The 17,516-nt window shown below is 39.6% G+C and overlaps 1 protein-coding gene across 14 annotated transcripts in view; it reads left to right on the plus strand.

Annotated features, from left to right (window-relative positions):
* The window catches only part of Fggy (FGGY carbohydrate kinase domain containing), a 511,054-nt gene that overhangs the window by 365,045 nt on the left and 128,493 nt on the right, over nucleotides 1-17,516 (plus strand). For 13 of the 14 annotated variants that reach the window (XM_063236600.1, XM_013146222.3, XM_003464041.5 and 10 more), the window contains one exon: nucleotides 8,337-8,484. The exons of the other annotated variant lie outside the window; for it this stretch is intronic. In XM_063236600.1, the coding sequence (XP_063092670.1) occupies nucleotides 8,337-8,484 (148 nt within the window). The remainder of the gene's footprint in view (nucleotides 1-8,336; nucleotides 8,485-17,516) is intronic. 14 annotated transcript variants of the gene reach the window in all.

Genomic DNA, 17,516 nt, shown 5'->3' on the forward strand with positions numbered 1-17,516 from the left:
TGACTATTATTGAAGTCCTCTAAGGTTTCCAATGTTTTAGTTTTATTGGTTTTGTTCTGTACTATTTTGTTCAATTCTATTATATCTGATGATGTAGGCGACTCTTTTTAAGATAGCAAGAGGCATTATGGTAACCATTGTTAATCACCTGGTATTCTGTTTTTACATCATGTACTGTATCCATCCTTCTGTTCTAACTCTGTTTTGTTTTATCACATTTGGTTTTATTCTCTTCAAAAAAAGTAATAAGAACTGTGGGAGTAATAAAACTCAAAATGTGTAACTGTTATTATAAAAAAGAGAGGAAAAGAAAGTTCTCTAAAGGATATAACTGCATGTATATTTAAGTGTGTAAGATAGAAAACCATATTACTAAGTTTTTGTTGGATCACTGAACAGAACTGTTTGCAGTCTCACTGTTTGAATATCCAGTTTGTATGCTTTAATTTTGTAATTTGAATAACTATTTCTAAGATGACAATATGTAATCTATTAATTAGTGATTTCTTACTGTTTATTTTTTTGAAATTCTGTATTACTTGTACCCTTTTACTGTTTTGTTTCTCTTTAAATAAAAAAAAATTTTAAAAACTAATGGTAGTAAAGGAGGAGGTAGTTTGGTGGTAGTTATTTCAAGGCTAAGCAGATCTCAGTCATCTGTAATATTCCTGCCTTCTAAGGAAAAGTATGAGGAAGAGCAAGAACAGTGTGCTGGGAGTTAGAAATTTTGGTCTCTATGCCAATTTTCTCATGAACGTCTCAATGGCTTAGTTTCTGCACTCGTGAAATCACAATAATTCTGAATTGTTTATCTCATTTGAAGATGTGATAAGGATGAAAGCAGACAAAAGGAGAACAATTCTCACAAACCTAAAGAGAGGTAGATTTGCAATGAAACACAACTTTCATAACTTTCTTCTATAAATGAGCTTCATTTAGGAAGTTTTTATTGAAACTAGAAAAGAAGGGTAAGTTTATGGATTCACACGCAAGCTGCAAAACTGCAACATAAAATAATCCATAAGATTACTTATGTAATTTAATCCTGGAGTCAAAACTGCATTTAAATCCTAAATTTCTAACTCACATACAGATACATACAATTTCTAACTCACATACAGATACATACTTGTGTTTTTCCTTCCCTTGAGTTCAGTTTCTCTAAAACATTACCTGTGCTCCATTTCCTCAGTCTACACTCCTTTGCCCATGTGAATCCCATTGCTGTCAGTCCTCGCAGCATTGCATATGTAGCTTACAGTGACCTGTACTTCACTGCATCTGTAGATTACCTTAAATCTCCTTCAGCTCCCAACAGCATGTGGCACCAGTGATCACTCTTGTGTCCTCTTAATGCTGAACAAAGTAAAGAAAGTTCGTGGTCTTTGTTTGGCTCTCCAGAGTGTCTCCCTCTCCCAGTTTTCTCCTTGTCATCTCTGACTCCTCCTTTTTTTGAAGCTCATGATATTTATTTTTTGTCCATCAACATTGAGGTCATCACCACCAGGATCCTGAATCACCTTGTGTCTTTTCCAAAGTGATTCCAACTATGTTCTTTACTGCATATCTTTTTATATTTTGATGATTTTCAAATTTTATCTTTAGACCAGATACTCATTCTGTAAATATTAGTTCTCTTCCAATCTTCATTTGATCATCATGCCAAGGAAAATGCATCTATATCATAGCAGAAATATGAATACAGCATTCTAAGATAAGCCCCTTTAAGTTCTGGCGTGAAATAAGCATAGCTGTTCAAGTAAAGCTGGCTATTTGAAAGGGATCACAGATCCCTTGGAACCAGGAGCAATATGCCTGTTTGACTGTGTGGGGTCTTTCTGAAAGCATCAGTACAACTCACCTCTATTTTAGAGCTTAACATCAGAAAAATCCTGTTTAAAAACTGTGGAAACAAGTGTTGATAAACAGATTATGTATTTTACCCTCTTGATTTATCATGATGCTTTTAGGTCCAATCTCTGAATGGAAATGTCTTGTAAACTTATAAATTAAGTAAACAATAACTAGTTGTACCCATACATGTGCCTGGCAACCACAATGTCTCTTTACATGGAGCCAAATATGTAAACATTTCACTCCATGGCTAGCAATTGATTTATATTGTTTGTAATTCCAGGTCTGTGTGTGTGTGTGTGTGTGTGTGTGTGTGTGTGTGTGTGTGTTCTCATAGAACCTTAACTAGCAGTGTCTCAGAATGAAGTTCTCATAACATCAGGAGATCACTGAGGAGGAGAAGTTAACATAATCTGCCATAGCTGAGCGCAAAGTTGGCAGCAGAGCCAAGACTGAGCTCCGATTTTCTGATCTGAAGAATGTCTTTTGAGCATTTATGACACAATAGTGAACAAAGTAAAGAAAGTTCGTGGTATATATATGTATATATATCACACACACGTAGATGTACATGCATAGAACAAACTTGATAAATGTTCTAAGGAAAAGAAAGATAAGTAAAGAAATGTAGCACAAAAGGTTTTGAGGTGACAGTTGGGAACTCTCCTGTGAGGATACTGTCCTTTCTGGGGTGACACTGACCTGGAACTTTGAGTGGAGGGAAGGAACAAGCCATGATTCTTAGGGGAAGGTGCTCCAGATGAAAGGAGCATCAAGTCCACAAGCCTGAAGCCAGTGGCCAGCTGGGTAGACCTGAGGAGCACTTTAAAGGTCACAGTAGCCAGACGTGTTAAGATGAGTGCTGGAAGTTAACTTGGGGCCACGCCATGCGGGACCCTGGAGATAATGAAACACATGTTGGATTTTACTCAAGGTTTTAGTTTCTTTGTTTCTTTAGTTTCTTTATTTATTTTCTGTTGCTGGTATTTGAACCCAGTGCCTGGCACATTCTAGGCACTGAACTATACTACTGGTCCCAAGGTTTCAGCTTTTGAGCAGGAGAGAGACATGATCAGATTTATATTTTAACTAGATTACTTAGATTGCTCTGTGGAAAATGAGCTAGACCATTGTAGGGAAGTGGAAAGGAGGTGGAAACAGAGAAATGGGAACAACAAGGGCCCCAAGTGTCCCTCAGCAAGCTCCCAGGAAGCTGGGCAGGAAACTTAACACAGAGAAGCATGTCTGTTCTTAGTTTATTTGCAGAGGCCCCTCTTGGCAGTGGTCATCTCATTTTGTGAGCTCACTGGGTTCAGGTCCTTTAGATTTCTCTTTGTTTCACTAACTCAAAGTTTTCTTCTCAACCCATCTTTCTTTTTAACCACTTTCTCTGGATTTTTCTGTGTTTCCCCTATGACAACTCATTCTTCTTGATCTGATTTATTTCTCAAAGTTTTTGTTTTTGTGATTCCCATAATCTGAATAAGGATCAATTTCTTACAATATACTCATCTCCTATATGCCAGATCTCCGATACTATTACAGTGTTCCTTACCCCCCGGATTTTAAATGACTTTCCACTGGTGAGGGCTCCCCTGACTCAATACCTAAAAAGCATCCCCTGACATTATGCCGTTAAGATCCGGGGGGTAAGGGGTATAACCATGTGGAGAGTGGAAAGAAGGCCCGCTCTTGATGAGGAAATGGCAGCTGTGAATGTGCAAAGAAGGCCGAGGAATGAATATGAGGCCCAGGCTGTTAGGTTACATGAGCCTGGAGACAGGGCGGGGTCCGGATCATCTATGCAGAGAAGCCATTTAGCTATTACTGCATTTCCAACAGGTGCACGGTGTGCTCTGTGTCATTTCAGTAGTCTCCTACTCACAGACTGTCAGGTCATAGGCAAAGGGAATGAGGACAGGTAGCAGTTCCCTGTGAAGGTGCTCAGTAGTGCCAGGATCACCCGCTTCCTTCCATGAGACCTCACTGGAGAGACAAGTAATGGAGTTGAGAGGGCTGTGTTCAGGGAAGCCAGCGAAGTTCAGCATCAGAGAGGCCTGAGTCTAGACTGGCGAATGACACAGGGTAGGTAAATTGTGCAAGGAAGAGGACCCACATAAAGGGAGCAGAATGGGTGAACATTCAGAGGTCACATGTGTGTATACGAGAATACAAACTAGATTTTCATGGTGACAGCAGAGAAGGTGTAGGGGTAAGGAGAGGGAGGTAGAGAATATTCCAGCAGAACAGCATAAGCTAGCTGAGAATGTCTTGTAGAACCTTGCCCTTTGGGAGAACAAGTCAGTGTACCCCAAGAACTTGGGGGACTGAGCAAGAAAGCAATGAGCCATCCTTCTGGTAAATGACACAAGTGAGCTGCACACGTGCCAGGCGGAGAACAAGCTAGCATCTCCCGAGAACCAGCCATGTTGGAACTTGGGGCACCGACCAAGAAAGCAACAAGCCAGCCTTCCTGGTAAGTGGTGTAAGCTGTGAGCATGTGAAGGAGAGTATAAGTCAGTGTCTCTGTGAGCTACCAGCACACAGGCTGAGAATCAAAGGTCCCATGCCCCCTGCCCTTTAGCAGCTGAATGGTTTCAAGGTCAGCCTGAGTTGATATAAAGCAACTAAGATACATAAAGCAACTAAATGCTTGTATTGTTTGGTTGATTATGCTGACCTGGGGCCAGAGGTCTGAGCATCTCTTGGGAAAATGACAGTATGCAATATAGCAAATATGGAGGATCCCTTCTAGCTTGTCTTTGAAGGACAATACTGTTTTCACTGTTTTGCTTTGTTCTGGTTGTTTTGCTCTATTCAGTATTCTGTTTTGATTGCTTTTATAGTTTTCTGTTTTTGGTTTGATTTTGCTATAGCTGATTGAATGGACAACTATTCTGAAGATAGTAAGATATACTGTGGTACCTATTATTGTTATCCTGCTCTGAAGTGTTGTACTAGTTTCATTGCACTGTCTTGATTGGTTGTGTTCTGTCTTGCTTTGTTGAATTTTACTATCTTTAAAATAAATTTAAAACATAAAATAAAAAGGAGCTTGCCCTTTATCCTAAGGGCATATGGGAGGAGCCACTGTAGGAGTTCCGATAGAGCAGGAGTCACAAACAGAGTGATCTCTTGAAAAGTCATTTAGAAAGAAGTGCAGTAAGCCTGTTTGGTGGTGGCAAGATTTCGAGCAGGGAGATATATTTGGAGACTGTTATAGTTTAGATCTAAAATGCCCTTCAAAGATCTCATGGGATCTCCTGATTAGGAATTGACCAGCGAATTGATTCACTGATGAGTTCATCACTGGTTGTGTTAGGAGATGGTGGAGCCTGGTGAGGGATGGTCCGCTAAGGCATCATCGGAAAGGCTGTATTCTTGTCCTCAGCTCTTCCTGGTCTCTATTTCCTGGCTGCCATTCAGTAGACAGTTTTCCTCTGCCACACACTTTTATTGTGCCATTTCTGTGTTGGATCCAGTCAGCCAGCTTTGGACTGAAACTCTAAAACAATCAGCCAAAATAAACTTTTCCTCCTGTAAGTGGTGGGTGTCAGTGATGAGAAAATTGACCAACACAGAGACCAAGACTCAAACCAAGGCACTGGAAGGTGGCTCGAGTATAGTAGCACAGTTTACTAAGCTGAAGAAAAGTGTGATAGTTTCAGGAATGTTTAGAGGAAGGAATCAAGACCTGATACAAGATTAAATTGGGGATACAGGAGAAAAGTCAGAAATGGTGCTTTCTCTGACACTGTCCCTACTCTGGTTATTTAAACAACTGCTCAAATGATATTTGCCTTGATTAATCCAAGGAGCACAGAGAGGGAAGCAAGACTATCACAAAAGGTGATGTATGTGATATGAGATATTCCAGTTTGGTTGCCTTTGAACATCTATGAAGAAGCCTGTGATGATGCTTGGATACTTATGCTGGAACTCCAGAGAAGGGAGTGAACTAAAGATATGCATGAATATTGGAAAATCTTCAGCATTAGATGGTAACTGGAGACATGAGAGAATGGAGGGATCGTTAAAGGGAGCATAAAGAGTAAAATGGGCGTAGAACAGGTCTCTAGAACAACTCAGATATACAAGGGACAAGCAGAGGAATAGATCAGCTGATCACGAGGTAGAAAATTCAAGAGAGTAGAATTCTGGACACAAAGAAAGGAGCTAGTAAGAAAGAAGTAGGCAAGTAGTATAAAATGCAAAGCGTGGTCCACTGGGGTTACAATGGAGTGTTTCTGTAGAATAGAGCCAGCAGAATACACATTGCATTGAATTTAGAAATAAGCAATGGAGTGTGGGAGCCTCTTTTCCAGGACTTTCTTTTGCCTGTAGAAAGGATATAAATGTCTTTTGTCGTAAACATATTCAGGTTTCAATTTAAAAGTACTTCTGGGTAGACTACAAATTCAAAGAATTAAATTATTTATAGAGACGGAGATAGAGGGGAAACTTAGAGATTCTGTCTGCATTTAAGATTGCAGACAATAGTCTTTTTGAATAAAAATCTCCCCTGACTTGTGTTCTTTTAAAGCTAAAGGTAAATTTTCTATAATGGCAAAGGAGAGGGATCTGTTTGTCAATCATCTCATAGCTCTGTGTTTAATCTTCTTAGCACCCTCTAAGGTAGAGAGTATTAACCTCAATTGAAAAATAGTGAAATAGTTTCAGAGAGGTTTTCTATACTTACCCAGCTGGTATATGGTGAAGTCACTTTATGAATGTTTAGAATTTATTTATGCATTAGATTAGTATATATTTGAGATACATAATAGTTCCATTCATTTTGGGGAGTTAGTATACAGACACACATATTTATTTATATAGATACATAATGTCTTACGTGTTTTGATCTTTTACTCTCCCCTCCTCATCCTCCTTGATCTTCTTCTCCATCTCCCAAAAGTCTTCCTCATACCAACAGGACTTTCACAGCATGAATGTGTCCCTCTGAAATAGGATATGTGATCCTGGAGTTCATGAGGAAGGAGAGAATGATCTAGTTGAGATTATAGTCACCATGTGACTCCCCACTTAAAGGAGGGAAGACTGCCATTTGGGGGGGATTGATAAAACATACAAAATCAAAATGACACAAAGTCAGACCAAAAAGGTATCATGTAAGATTAAAATTACATGAATGATGATATACATTAGTTATTTTATGTCTTCCGAGTGCATTTTATTTTGAATGATATATTCAGCACACATGGTAAGGTATGGTGGAAAAAACATTTAGAGGAATGGCAGATTCTAAAAAATAAACACACAGCTGCAGAGATGAGGAGTCAAAGGGGTAAGCATATGTCCCATCCCACAGGGATCTCATTAGAGCACAAGTGACCATATACCTCGAGGCCAAATGAATCTTGCTATTTGAAAGGACCCACAATAAATGACACACTGACAAATCAATAATAATTAGGCCTGTGGGTTCTTATTGACTCAGATGTCTGAAACCAAATGTCCCACTCTTACATTCCCTGAGAAGCATAATGAAAAGATTTATAGACATGCACTTTTTTTATTTTTTTTTCAGTAACTTTAAGAGCAGTGATGCTATTCTGAAGTGGCTGACTGCTGATATTCCCATTTTCTTTTAGCTCCTTAATTGAGAGCTTTGGAAGGCATCACCTTTAGAAACGACAAAGCTAACCAACTTCACTTTGTGTGCCAGGTAGTAAGATTTAACCCAACCAGCTAATTATCATTACAATAATTTTATGAATGGGCCAGTTGGATTCTGAGAGGTTAATGTATGACCCTGCAGGATAAGCAGGTCCAAGATCTGGATGTGGCACTGTCCTGACTCCTAAGCCCATCATCTTCTGTCTTCCTCTCACAGGAAGAGTGAGGGAGCTAATCTAGTTCCTACATTCTTCACGTGAAGAAACTAAGGTTTAAAAAGGAGAAACAACTTATATAATGTCGTGGCATGTGTTAGGGATAGAAATCAAGTCTCTTAACTCCTCATTCAAGCTGCATTCATGACATCCAGTCACTTTACCAAGTTCCTATTTGAATTCAGAATCATATATTTGTTTCCATTTGTCATCATTACATGAGGAAGATGGATGTTAGTTAAAAATTTAATTTGTGCTGTACTCTATGCAGTTCCTAGAATGTCGCATCTTACACAATCTTCTTTGATCTTCATAACTGAGGTATTTTGCTATATATTTTTATAGATAACAAGAGGGTAGTTTCAAAGGTTTGAATAAGTTTTTCATAGTTACTACCTCTCAGGAGTAAAGCCTTTCCCAGATGTGGTCTCCTGACTCCAGATCTTTTGTTTCCCAGTAGGATTTAATGACAGAGTATGATCTGGAAGTGCAGTAGGCTGGCTTCTCTAGGGTTACTTTCTTTGCTGCTTACTTTCCCAGGTCTCATTGGAAGCACAGTTTTTTTCCCTATAGAACAATTGCCTCCTGACCCTAACCCTTTTATAAAAACAAAACCCACTTTTCTTGCAGATGCCAGAGCGTATATGCATATTTGAACAGTCACCTGGATCTGATTAAGAAAGATCAGCCTGTGGGTTTCCTCACTGTTGATTTACATGTTTGGCCAGATTTCCATGGCAACCGGTCTCCCTTAGCAGATCTGACTCTAAAGGGCATGGTAAGTAACACCCTGTCCTTGCATGAATGTGAAGGCAGGCCAAAGGGCTACAAAGTTTGGAAGAAACAAAATGAAGAGAGAAAAAAAGAGAAAAGATAAAACATAGCAGGGCAACTAGCACACTGGCCTCTGTAGAGGCATCACCACGGGAAGCCCTTGCTGCTCCCAGGAAAGTCCGCTGAAAGCCCTCATTGTGCCTGAGCCAGCCTTGAACACGCTCAGCATAGCACAATGTCCTCCTGCTATTTTGTTCAGGCAGCTGGAAGTTGTGCCTATGCAATTTGCGAATTTACATCCCTTGATAGTCTTGTTTGCCAGGCCACCTGCTAAGTCCGTAGTAAATGTTACTGCCCATAGTCTCCCTTGCCACAGCTATAGTTCCAGAGGCTCTGAGTTAGGGCTCTCAGAATCTGCACCATTGTTTTTAGGGTTTCATATTAAACTTGAATAAAAATAAGAAATGCAATTAATACAGTTATCTTGCCAAAATGTGTCATAGCCAGCCTTAGTACTCAGGTTGGTCACAGCACATCCCCCTTCTCCCTATTCTATTAAGCTCTTCTCCCCATCCCCTTTAAACAATGAAAAAGTGGGGCAATCTGTAGAAGTCACTGGCTGTTTAGGCCACATAGATGCACCCAAGAAGATTGCAGAGTGGAGTCTTGGTGGTCAAGAAAGGCTTCTGACATGAGGGACATTGACTGAGCAAAGCAGGGGAGAGGGTTTCGAGCCAAGGGAATCACAGTGTATGCAGTGTTGTTAGCAGGGACAGAAAGCTTTGCATGTGAATGTCCATGACTGAGTTCCTTGTTCCTTTGTCTAATGTATGACAGGTTGCAGTTAGTGTTGTGTCTTAGAAATAAAAAAGAAAATGCTTTATTAGAGAACCTCAGGACTTCCCTGTATTCCTTCTGCTCCCGCAGCACCACACCCTTCCACTTCTGCACTTTCATCTCCACTGACTGGCCTCTTACCTTACACGCACCCGTTCTACGATGTACTGAGCACCTATATGTGCAGAGAATACAAAGGCAAAAGATATGTGTTCCAAGTTCATGTGAAAATGACAGGTTCATGCTGTATATGTGTGAGTGTCTGTGTGTGCATCATCATTGCACAGTGTGGAGCTTGTAATATAGAATAGACATCTATCCAAACTGAAGGAAGTGCTCAGTCAGTGTCTCAGTTTGGGTCTTTTTAAAAGACATCATCTGTCTGGTACACCCAGATGCAGCCTTCCTTTACTTTACAGGAAAATACCTGTGAAGATGTAAAAAAAAGTCATAAACTCATTGCACCTTTGAAAATTAAGATGCTGCTCAGCTAAGAAAACTGATATTCCCAAAGATAATCTAGGAAGATTTTGCAGGATCCGAAAGACTGATGCAACTTGTTTGATAAACATAATATAAGACATAGGAACCGAATATGCCTCCCATCTGGAGTGAGCTTGGGCATCTTTATCTCAAAAACATCTGACCTTTCAAGCCTACGCACTGGCTGGCTGTCCCTCTTTCTCCTGCTCATGCTAGGTTTTATGTGTGGGGTTTTTTTGTGAAGCAGTTAGTGAGTTTACTTCCTCAAATTTCCCCTTCCACACGAGCCACTCCCCCTCCTACATGAGCCACTCACTGTGCTCCTTTCAGTTTAGTCTACTTAAAAGCTGCCACCCAAGAAGCCCGATGAGTGAGAGAGAGTCCGGATGAACAGTGAGGGCTTGCATTTTAAGCCTCCTCTCCCAAAGGAAACTCTGCTTCTGGGCAGAGCAGGAAGAATCTTGGCAGCTCATGAACGTAGAGAGTTGTTCAGTGTTGGGGAGAAACCGTCTTACAATGTTGCACAAACAAAACCATTGCATTCTGGTAATCAGCATTTAGTCACAGGTCCTAGGGGGCAAATCCAAGTGTACCATGATTGAGGCTGAGAGTAAATCATGCTGGGAATCACTGAAGTAGTATAGCTCTCTAGTTAGTGTGAATTTTAAAAACTAATAGTCTTACAGGAAAATAAAAAACATGGCATACAAAGAGAAAAATGTCATCTAAATACTTAGTGAAAGGCCTGTTAAAAGTGTTTACTACTGAACACAAAGGAAAATATTACTGAATATTTAATATATTCAAGAAGATCCTTAAGGACATTTCTTTGTGAGATAGGGCAGAAGCTTACAGGAAGAATGAGTGGAGATGAATGGACAGGAGTGAAAAGAAAGGCAGTGACAGACACCTCTGTATGCAGTAATGGAATCAACACCCCACAGGAAGCAAGAAAATGTGTGATTCTCGCTGAAGAAAATACGGTCAGAATTGTCATAAGACACAGAATGAACTTTAAATTTACTTTACTTGAAAGCATTTTGAGAAAACAGTCTAGCTTGTTTACTTTCTTAATCTCACTAGTGCCTGGCACAAAATAATTGCCTCATAGTCAAATAAGTATTGCCACTTTTATTGCCAAGCGAGGAATAAAAGCTGCTGCCCAAGCTAATGCCAAGAAGTAGAACTGAAACCGAATCCTGGCTTCATGAGTTTGGCTTTAATCTAAACTCTGCCCTGTCTCTTCTTGGTGATGGTTCTGGTTTCATTCTTAACCTCACTGATTCAAATTTCCAAAGTAATTGTCACTTCTGGCTTAACCAGTGTCTAAAATCTACTCTAGCTACTGAGCCTTACATGTAGGGGTGGGACATGCCCAGGAATCTTCCCACTGTTCTTAATCAGCACCCCTTTATTCTCCTCTGGCACTTGTTATGGCCCTACTTTGGGAGAAGCTCTTTTGTTTTTCCGTCAGTGTTACAGATCAATCTGCAAGACAGAGCTCAGGGAGTGGAGTATGAAGTGGGCAACTTAATGGTGTGCTAAGACAAAAGAAATGCTTATTTTTAAAGTCAGAAAGCTGCATGGTCACACAGGATAAGTATGTGCAGCTCAGGGAGACCAGAGGTTGCCACCTGTGTCCTTTGACAGATGGCAGATGGTACAGCTGGAAATCATGTGCTCACTGAAGCAACTTTCATAAGCCTTAAAAATGCGTGCTTTGATATGGACATGACAACTTTTTGTTGTTTATATAACACTTGTTTGTTTTTCAGCCATTTTTACATGCTATTTTTGCTTAACAAAAATAGAATCCTGTGACAAAGATTAATATCCTGTCATTTAACTGATTTTCTGAAAATGTTTCTTATTGAAGTAATTTGTTATGACTTACGAGAGGTCCCAGTTTTAAAGGACCTGATATGTTAAAAGCTGCAGTTGGTGTTTTACATGTATCATTATACTTTTACCATAACTCGGCAAGATAATATTGCTGTCCCATTTAAAAGAAGGGAGAAACTGAGGTTAAGGAAGTTAAATTGTTTACCTAGAAAAGAGTAGAATGCGAACCAGAGACTAGTCAATTCTAACTTGGATCACTGACACTGTGTTTAGAAAAAGGAAATAAAACTAAAAAACAATCCAGGCCTTTGTGTTTTCTCACTTCTGCTCTTTTTTCCCTATCCCTCCATATTTGTTTCTCATTTTAGTGTCTTTTAAAATTGTACCATTTATTTTGTCTTATTGTAAAAGAGCTTAGGATAACTAGCATTAAAATGTTTTATGCTGCTTGTTACTACCTATTTCTGTTGCTTTTATACAGTGGTATGCACAGCCTTTTCCCTTCCTTTCATTTGATTTTATTTATCAAATGAAAATTACATCATACTGCTTCTTTTCCTGTATCCACCAAACAACAAATAAAGGCAGGATGGACTGTGGTTGGACAGGAGTTCTTCTCAAGGCAGAGAAGACTGAACAGTGAAGTAGGTAGAGTCTGCTGGAAAGGTTTGGGCGGAGCAATGGGAAGGAATGAAGGCAGAGGACCCAGGATGGAATCTACGCTGGAGTATGGACTCAGGACAAAGCTAGTCATGACAGAGGAGTGAGCGTGTGGGGGAACGAATGTGTGGGACATCAAATGGCTCAGACCTACAGCCTCAGAAGCAGACACACCTGAGTGTGAAGCACCTGTTGCACTAGGTAGACCAAACAAACTGGTTTGTGATGTAGACTAAGGATGACCATGAGGAGAATGGGAGCTCATCATCTAGTCTCCATGAATATCTTAGTTGCTTATTGCTAGTGTAATAAATTATCACAGAATTAAGAGCTTAAATTATCATCTACAATTCCACAGGTCAGAAGTTCAGATGGGCCCAATTGGTTTCCCTGTTCTTGGTTTCCTAGGACCAATACTAGGCCCCACTGGAAAGTTCTGGGAGAAAACAAATTGGCTTTCAAATTCATTCGGGTTGCTGGTAGAATTGAGTTCCAGGGTTGTGGGACCTCTGTCTCAATTTCTTTGCTTTTAGTAAGAGGTCCTTCTTATCTTAGAGGCATTTCAGCATTCCTAGACCTGTCACCCTGGGCTTCCTCCTTCAACGCCAGGGATTGTGGGACAAGTCCTTCTTATCTTTTGAATCTCTCTGATTCTGTTACTGCCTACTCATACCTACCTACTTCTTCTATGCAGAATCTTGACTGGCACTTTTGCCTTCCTCTTCTGGTTTTACAGGCTCCTGTGACTGCTTTGGACCAACAGGATAATCCAAGATAATCTTTTTTATTGTCAACTGGCTACCTATTCTTTTACTCAGATTAGTGTTTGAGTTGTACTGTAGTGTTTGAGTAACTAGGACACAAGATTCTTGGGGAGACATTTTTAGAATTCTGCCTCCCACATTGTGATAACATATACATCTGCATCTCTAAATATGAGTGGTTTTAAGGCAATACGTTGCCCAGTGTTCACCTGATCTGCCAAACTACTGAGTTCTCTAAATTTGGGGGAAATGTTTGCTTTTTTCCCTGTCCTTCAGTCCCTTTCCTGCCTTCAGAGGCTTTCCATAAATCTTTCTTTGATCTTCCTCATTGCCTTGTCCATTATTGACTGAGCAAATGGAGCATTTTTAGTGCTCCACAGTGTATTAGAAAAACTCTCAGCTCATTCCCTGTCAGTCATGAGTGACACATCAAGCTCTGATGATCCTAGAAAACCTCAGGACTAGGCGCCTCAATTTCTTGTCTTTTGTAGTCTTTTAAGACCTCTTGGGAAACTATCCCTTAGCCCTTTTTTCTTACTAATATGTATAATCACTTCAGTTCTTTGAATAACTAGGAAAGAAAAAGTTAACTGAATTACTACAAGTTGAGTACATTATCTAAAATGCTTGAGGCCAGAAGTGTTTCAGATTTGGAATTTTTATATCTTGGAATATTTGAAAATACACACAAAATAGCTTAGCAATGTGACCCAAGACCACACATGAAATTCGTTTGTATTTCATGAGTACTTTATGTACACAGTATGAAGGTAATTTTATGTAGCATTTATAATTTGTGCTTGAAACAATGGGAAATTTCTACTTGTTGTATAATGGCAAAACTCAGTGTTTCAGATTTTGGATGCCAAATAGGATGCTATATGTGTAATATATTTATTAACAAGCTTAATTATTTGAGAACTGATTACTCTATCATAATACAAAGGTTTGAGATGCTAATTCCCACAATTTAGTGTACTAGGTCCTTGCTAAACATTAATTTCTAGGGCCTCATCAAAGATTTAGTAAATCTGGAGTAGAATCCCAGGAAACCTGCATCCCGCTTGGATGCCAGGAAAATGTTAAGATATTGTACACAACTTGAATCACTGCTGAGCCACAGCAAGTCAAAGTCCAGTGTGAAGATTTACCATGCCTTTATTTTTATAGAGAGAGTAGACATGTGTAGATAGAACTGAAGATATGGTCATGTACTTTTTATAAAAGTGTCTCCCACTGTGTTGTCTCTGGTCACTGATCAAGGACACGTTTCTTTCTTTTTTTTTTTTTTTTTTTTTTTTTTTTTTTGTCTTTTTCCTTTTTATTGGTACCAGGGATCGAACTCACGACTGCCTGCTTGCAAGTCAGGCGCTTATGCCGCTGAGCTAAACCCCCAGCCCCCAAGGACACGTTTCTTTACCACACGGCTGAATATCTTTATAACCTGGACATGGCTCAACATGCCTTCTGCTCTGGCTTCTTCATACCAAACTTCAGTTCTCTTCATTCACATCCCTGTAGCCCCCATTGCTGTTAAGGACATGCCTTATTACTGCTTCCAACTTAGTGAGTCGATTGAGCCCTTTGTGCAATTTCAGAGAAAGACAAAGGAAGAGTGAACGCTTAATTAATTGTCACTTTTGTGCATGTATCTGACACTCTAAGAATGAGAGGAATGTTTAGTTCAGTACAACTTACTGAAAATGTAAGGCATTTTGCAAATGAGATATGATTCAGTCTCACAAAAATGACTAGAAGATCCCTGTTTGGCAGATGGAAAAATTGAAGCTCACTGAGATAGCAAAACTCATATTACAGTATGAGCCATGTAGCCAGTTAGAGGGAACATCAAAATTTAAACCCAGGTGTCCTACTCCAGAGCTCATCATCTTTTCATTCATATTCACTTCCTTTCTAAGTACAAAAATCCCAATACTTTATATCTGTATGATGTTGAACTTATTCACTGTAGTTGTTTGCATATTTGTGCTATATATTACAATATTCCCACATCTCTAAATATTGTTTTCTCTTACAGTTCCCTTAATTACACAATAAGTAAAAAAATAAAATAAAATAAAATGTACTTACCATTGCAAGTCTCCCTGTGGAATTCCCCACACATTTGATGTATTGCCCAAACATCCAAAATATGCCCCATGCATATTTATAAACACAGAGTGTTTCTTCAAGCTTCCTCTTACTAAGGGTACCATGCTTGGCCATTGCAAAGCCCTGCTTCCCCAGAGCATTCCTATCACTCCCAAGACACTGCAGCTACCTTCCTATAGGACAACACCTCCCCCCCCCACTTTGGTCTCCCAAACAGTCCGTGCAGCAGACATTCCTTGGGAAGTTCTATCTAGGTTGACTTAGACCTCAAGTCTCTGATACTTGAGAGGGAACCAAATGGACTTAACAGTTATCTGTTAACTGTGTCTCCATTTGCATATCAGGTGAGATGTCAGGGAAGCAGGACCCTAGGTCATAAATTTTGTACTTTAAAAGAGAAAAATCTTTCACTAACCCACCTTTGGACAATATGGCTCTGGTGCTAGTAGTGAACAAATATAGGAGATAGCTGTGCTCACTTCTGTCTCTCCCTTTTTTTAAACAAAACAAGACTAAAAACAATAGTACAGAACTTTAAATCAGCATAGTAGGAGTTTAAAATGGTTACTATATTGTGAATTGTTATCTTCAAAGTAGTTGCTCAGATTACAAGATACAGGCATGGAAAAATAATCAGACAATGAAAGCACAAATCATTCTTTTTTTAAGGAATAAAACCAAACCAAACCAAACAGAATAAAGCCAGTCAAAACAAAACAATGGAAGTGATGCAGGACTTCAAACAAGATGACAGTAAATTAGCAATGGTTACCATGATACCCCTTGTTATCCAGTAGTTGTCCACACCATGGATGTAGGAATGTAAAATTAACCAGTCAATACAAGAACTAAATTGCTTCTTTACTTCATTTGTTATCAATTTGAAATAAAATATTTCAGGTGTGTGACCTCTAATTTCTACTATGTCTATGTCTCCTGAACCTGTTCTATGTGGTCTATTTGTCTGAGATTGTATTTTGCTGCTTTGTCTTGACATTTTTCTGTGTTCCTCCTAATCAGCCCATTGCTTCCAGCACTGGCTGCCAGTTGCTCTATGTAGTGGATTGGACTAGGCACCTGGGTTCCTTTGATCTGGGGTTCCTGGAGTGGTGGAGAGGCACAGGGCATTCACCAATGCTCCTTCTATCAATATCAGTGGGACCTCAGGGTATGGTTTCTTCTCCAGGCCTATGATAGGCTCACTGGATCTCTCTGGGCCACTCGCATGGAGTGTTGGGGCATGGCTTCTTACTATTAAGTCCATTTGGTTTGGTCCATTTGATCCTATTAAGTCTCGATTTGGTTCAGCTCTGATACTTCTTGCTGATTTTCTATCTAGTTGGTCCATCTCTCAGTGACAATGGGTATTTAGTTATCCCATTTCAATTATGTTACTGCTTATTTGACTTTCCATGTTGATCAATAACTGTCTTATATAAGTGGGTGCTCCTGTATTAGGTGCATATATATTTATGATTGCTATGGCATTTGTGCTGTCTCATTGCTCCTTGACTGCAATCTTGTGTTATTCTTCTGTGCTTCATTGTGTAGCTGTTGGGTTAATTTCTCATGGCCTCTTCCTATTTTTAGGATATCTTTGTCTTCATGATCACTAGCTGCAATTTTGTTTAAGATCTGAAATTCTATCCTTTCCTTCATTCAGTGTGTTGCATATACTTTCAATGGAGGTTTTAATCTCATGGGTCTCTCTCCGTATTTGTTTCATGGATTCTATTTCTTTCTTGCATTGAGCATTTTTGTTTCCATCTTTTTCTGAGCTCATCTATTATTTATGTCTTCTCTAATATCTTTGATTTTAAGATTTCTTTTTGTACCAGAAAGATCATTTTCTCTACGCCCTTTTCCACTTGTTTTTTTCACTTCTGTTGTTACCATTCCAGAAAGTTCTAGTGTTTGACTTCTACCTTCATCCATGTCATTGAGTTCCAGGTCTATCCTTGGTGGACACTGTGTCTGGGGCTGCACCCCACCTCTGCATCTTGCCATTCTCCATCTTGTTTTTTCTTTTGTCTTCTATGTTGATGTTCACCAACCTCCTATGATATATAGCTCTACCACCAGCATTGAGGCCTCTCTCAAAGAGGAAAGGAGATGTCCTTGCCTTAGGGATATCCCCCAGGTGTGCTTGGTTCTTTATAGCTACTCTAAGAACCTACCATCTTCTGGTGTTTACAGTTCTGTGATAGTATTCATGTTACATACGAGAGATGTGCTAGGTATGGAGCCAGTCTTGGCCTCTGGATGTGGGGGCCAGGACTGGTCTTCTCCAGAGTCCAACTGCTGTCTCCCTGTTACTGCTTCAGATGCTTCTGCATTA

The sequence above is a fragment of the Cavia porcellus genome, unplaced genomic scaffold (genome assembly GCF_034190915.1).
Source record: "Cavia porcellus strain 051 isolate PalLab524CR breed Dunkin Hartley unplaced genomic scaffold, mCavPor4.1 scaffold_25, whole genome shotgun sequence".
NCBI lineage: Eukaryota > Metazoa > Chordata > Mammalia > Rodentia > Caviidae > Cavia > Cavia porcellus.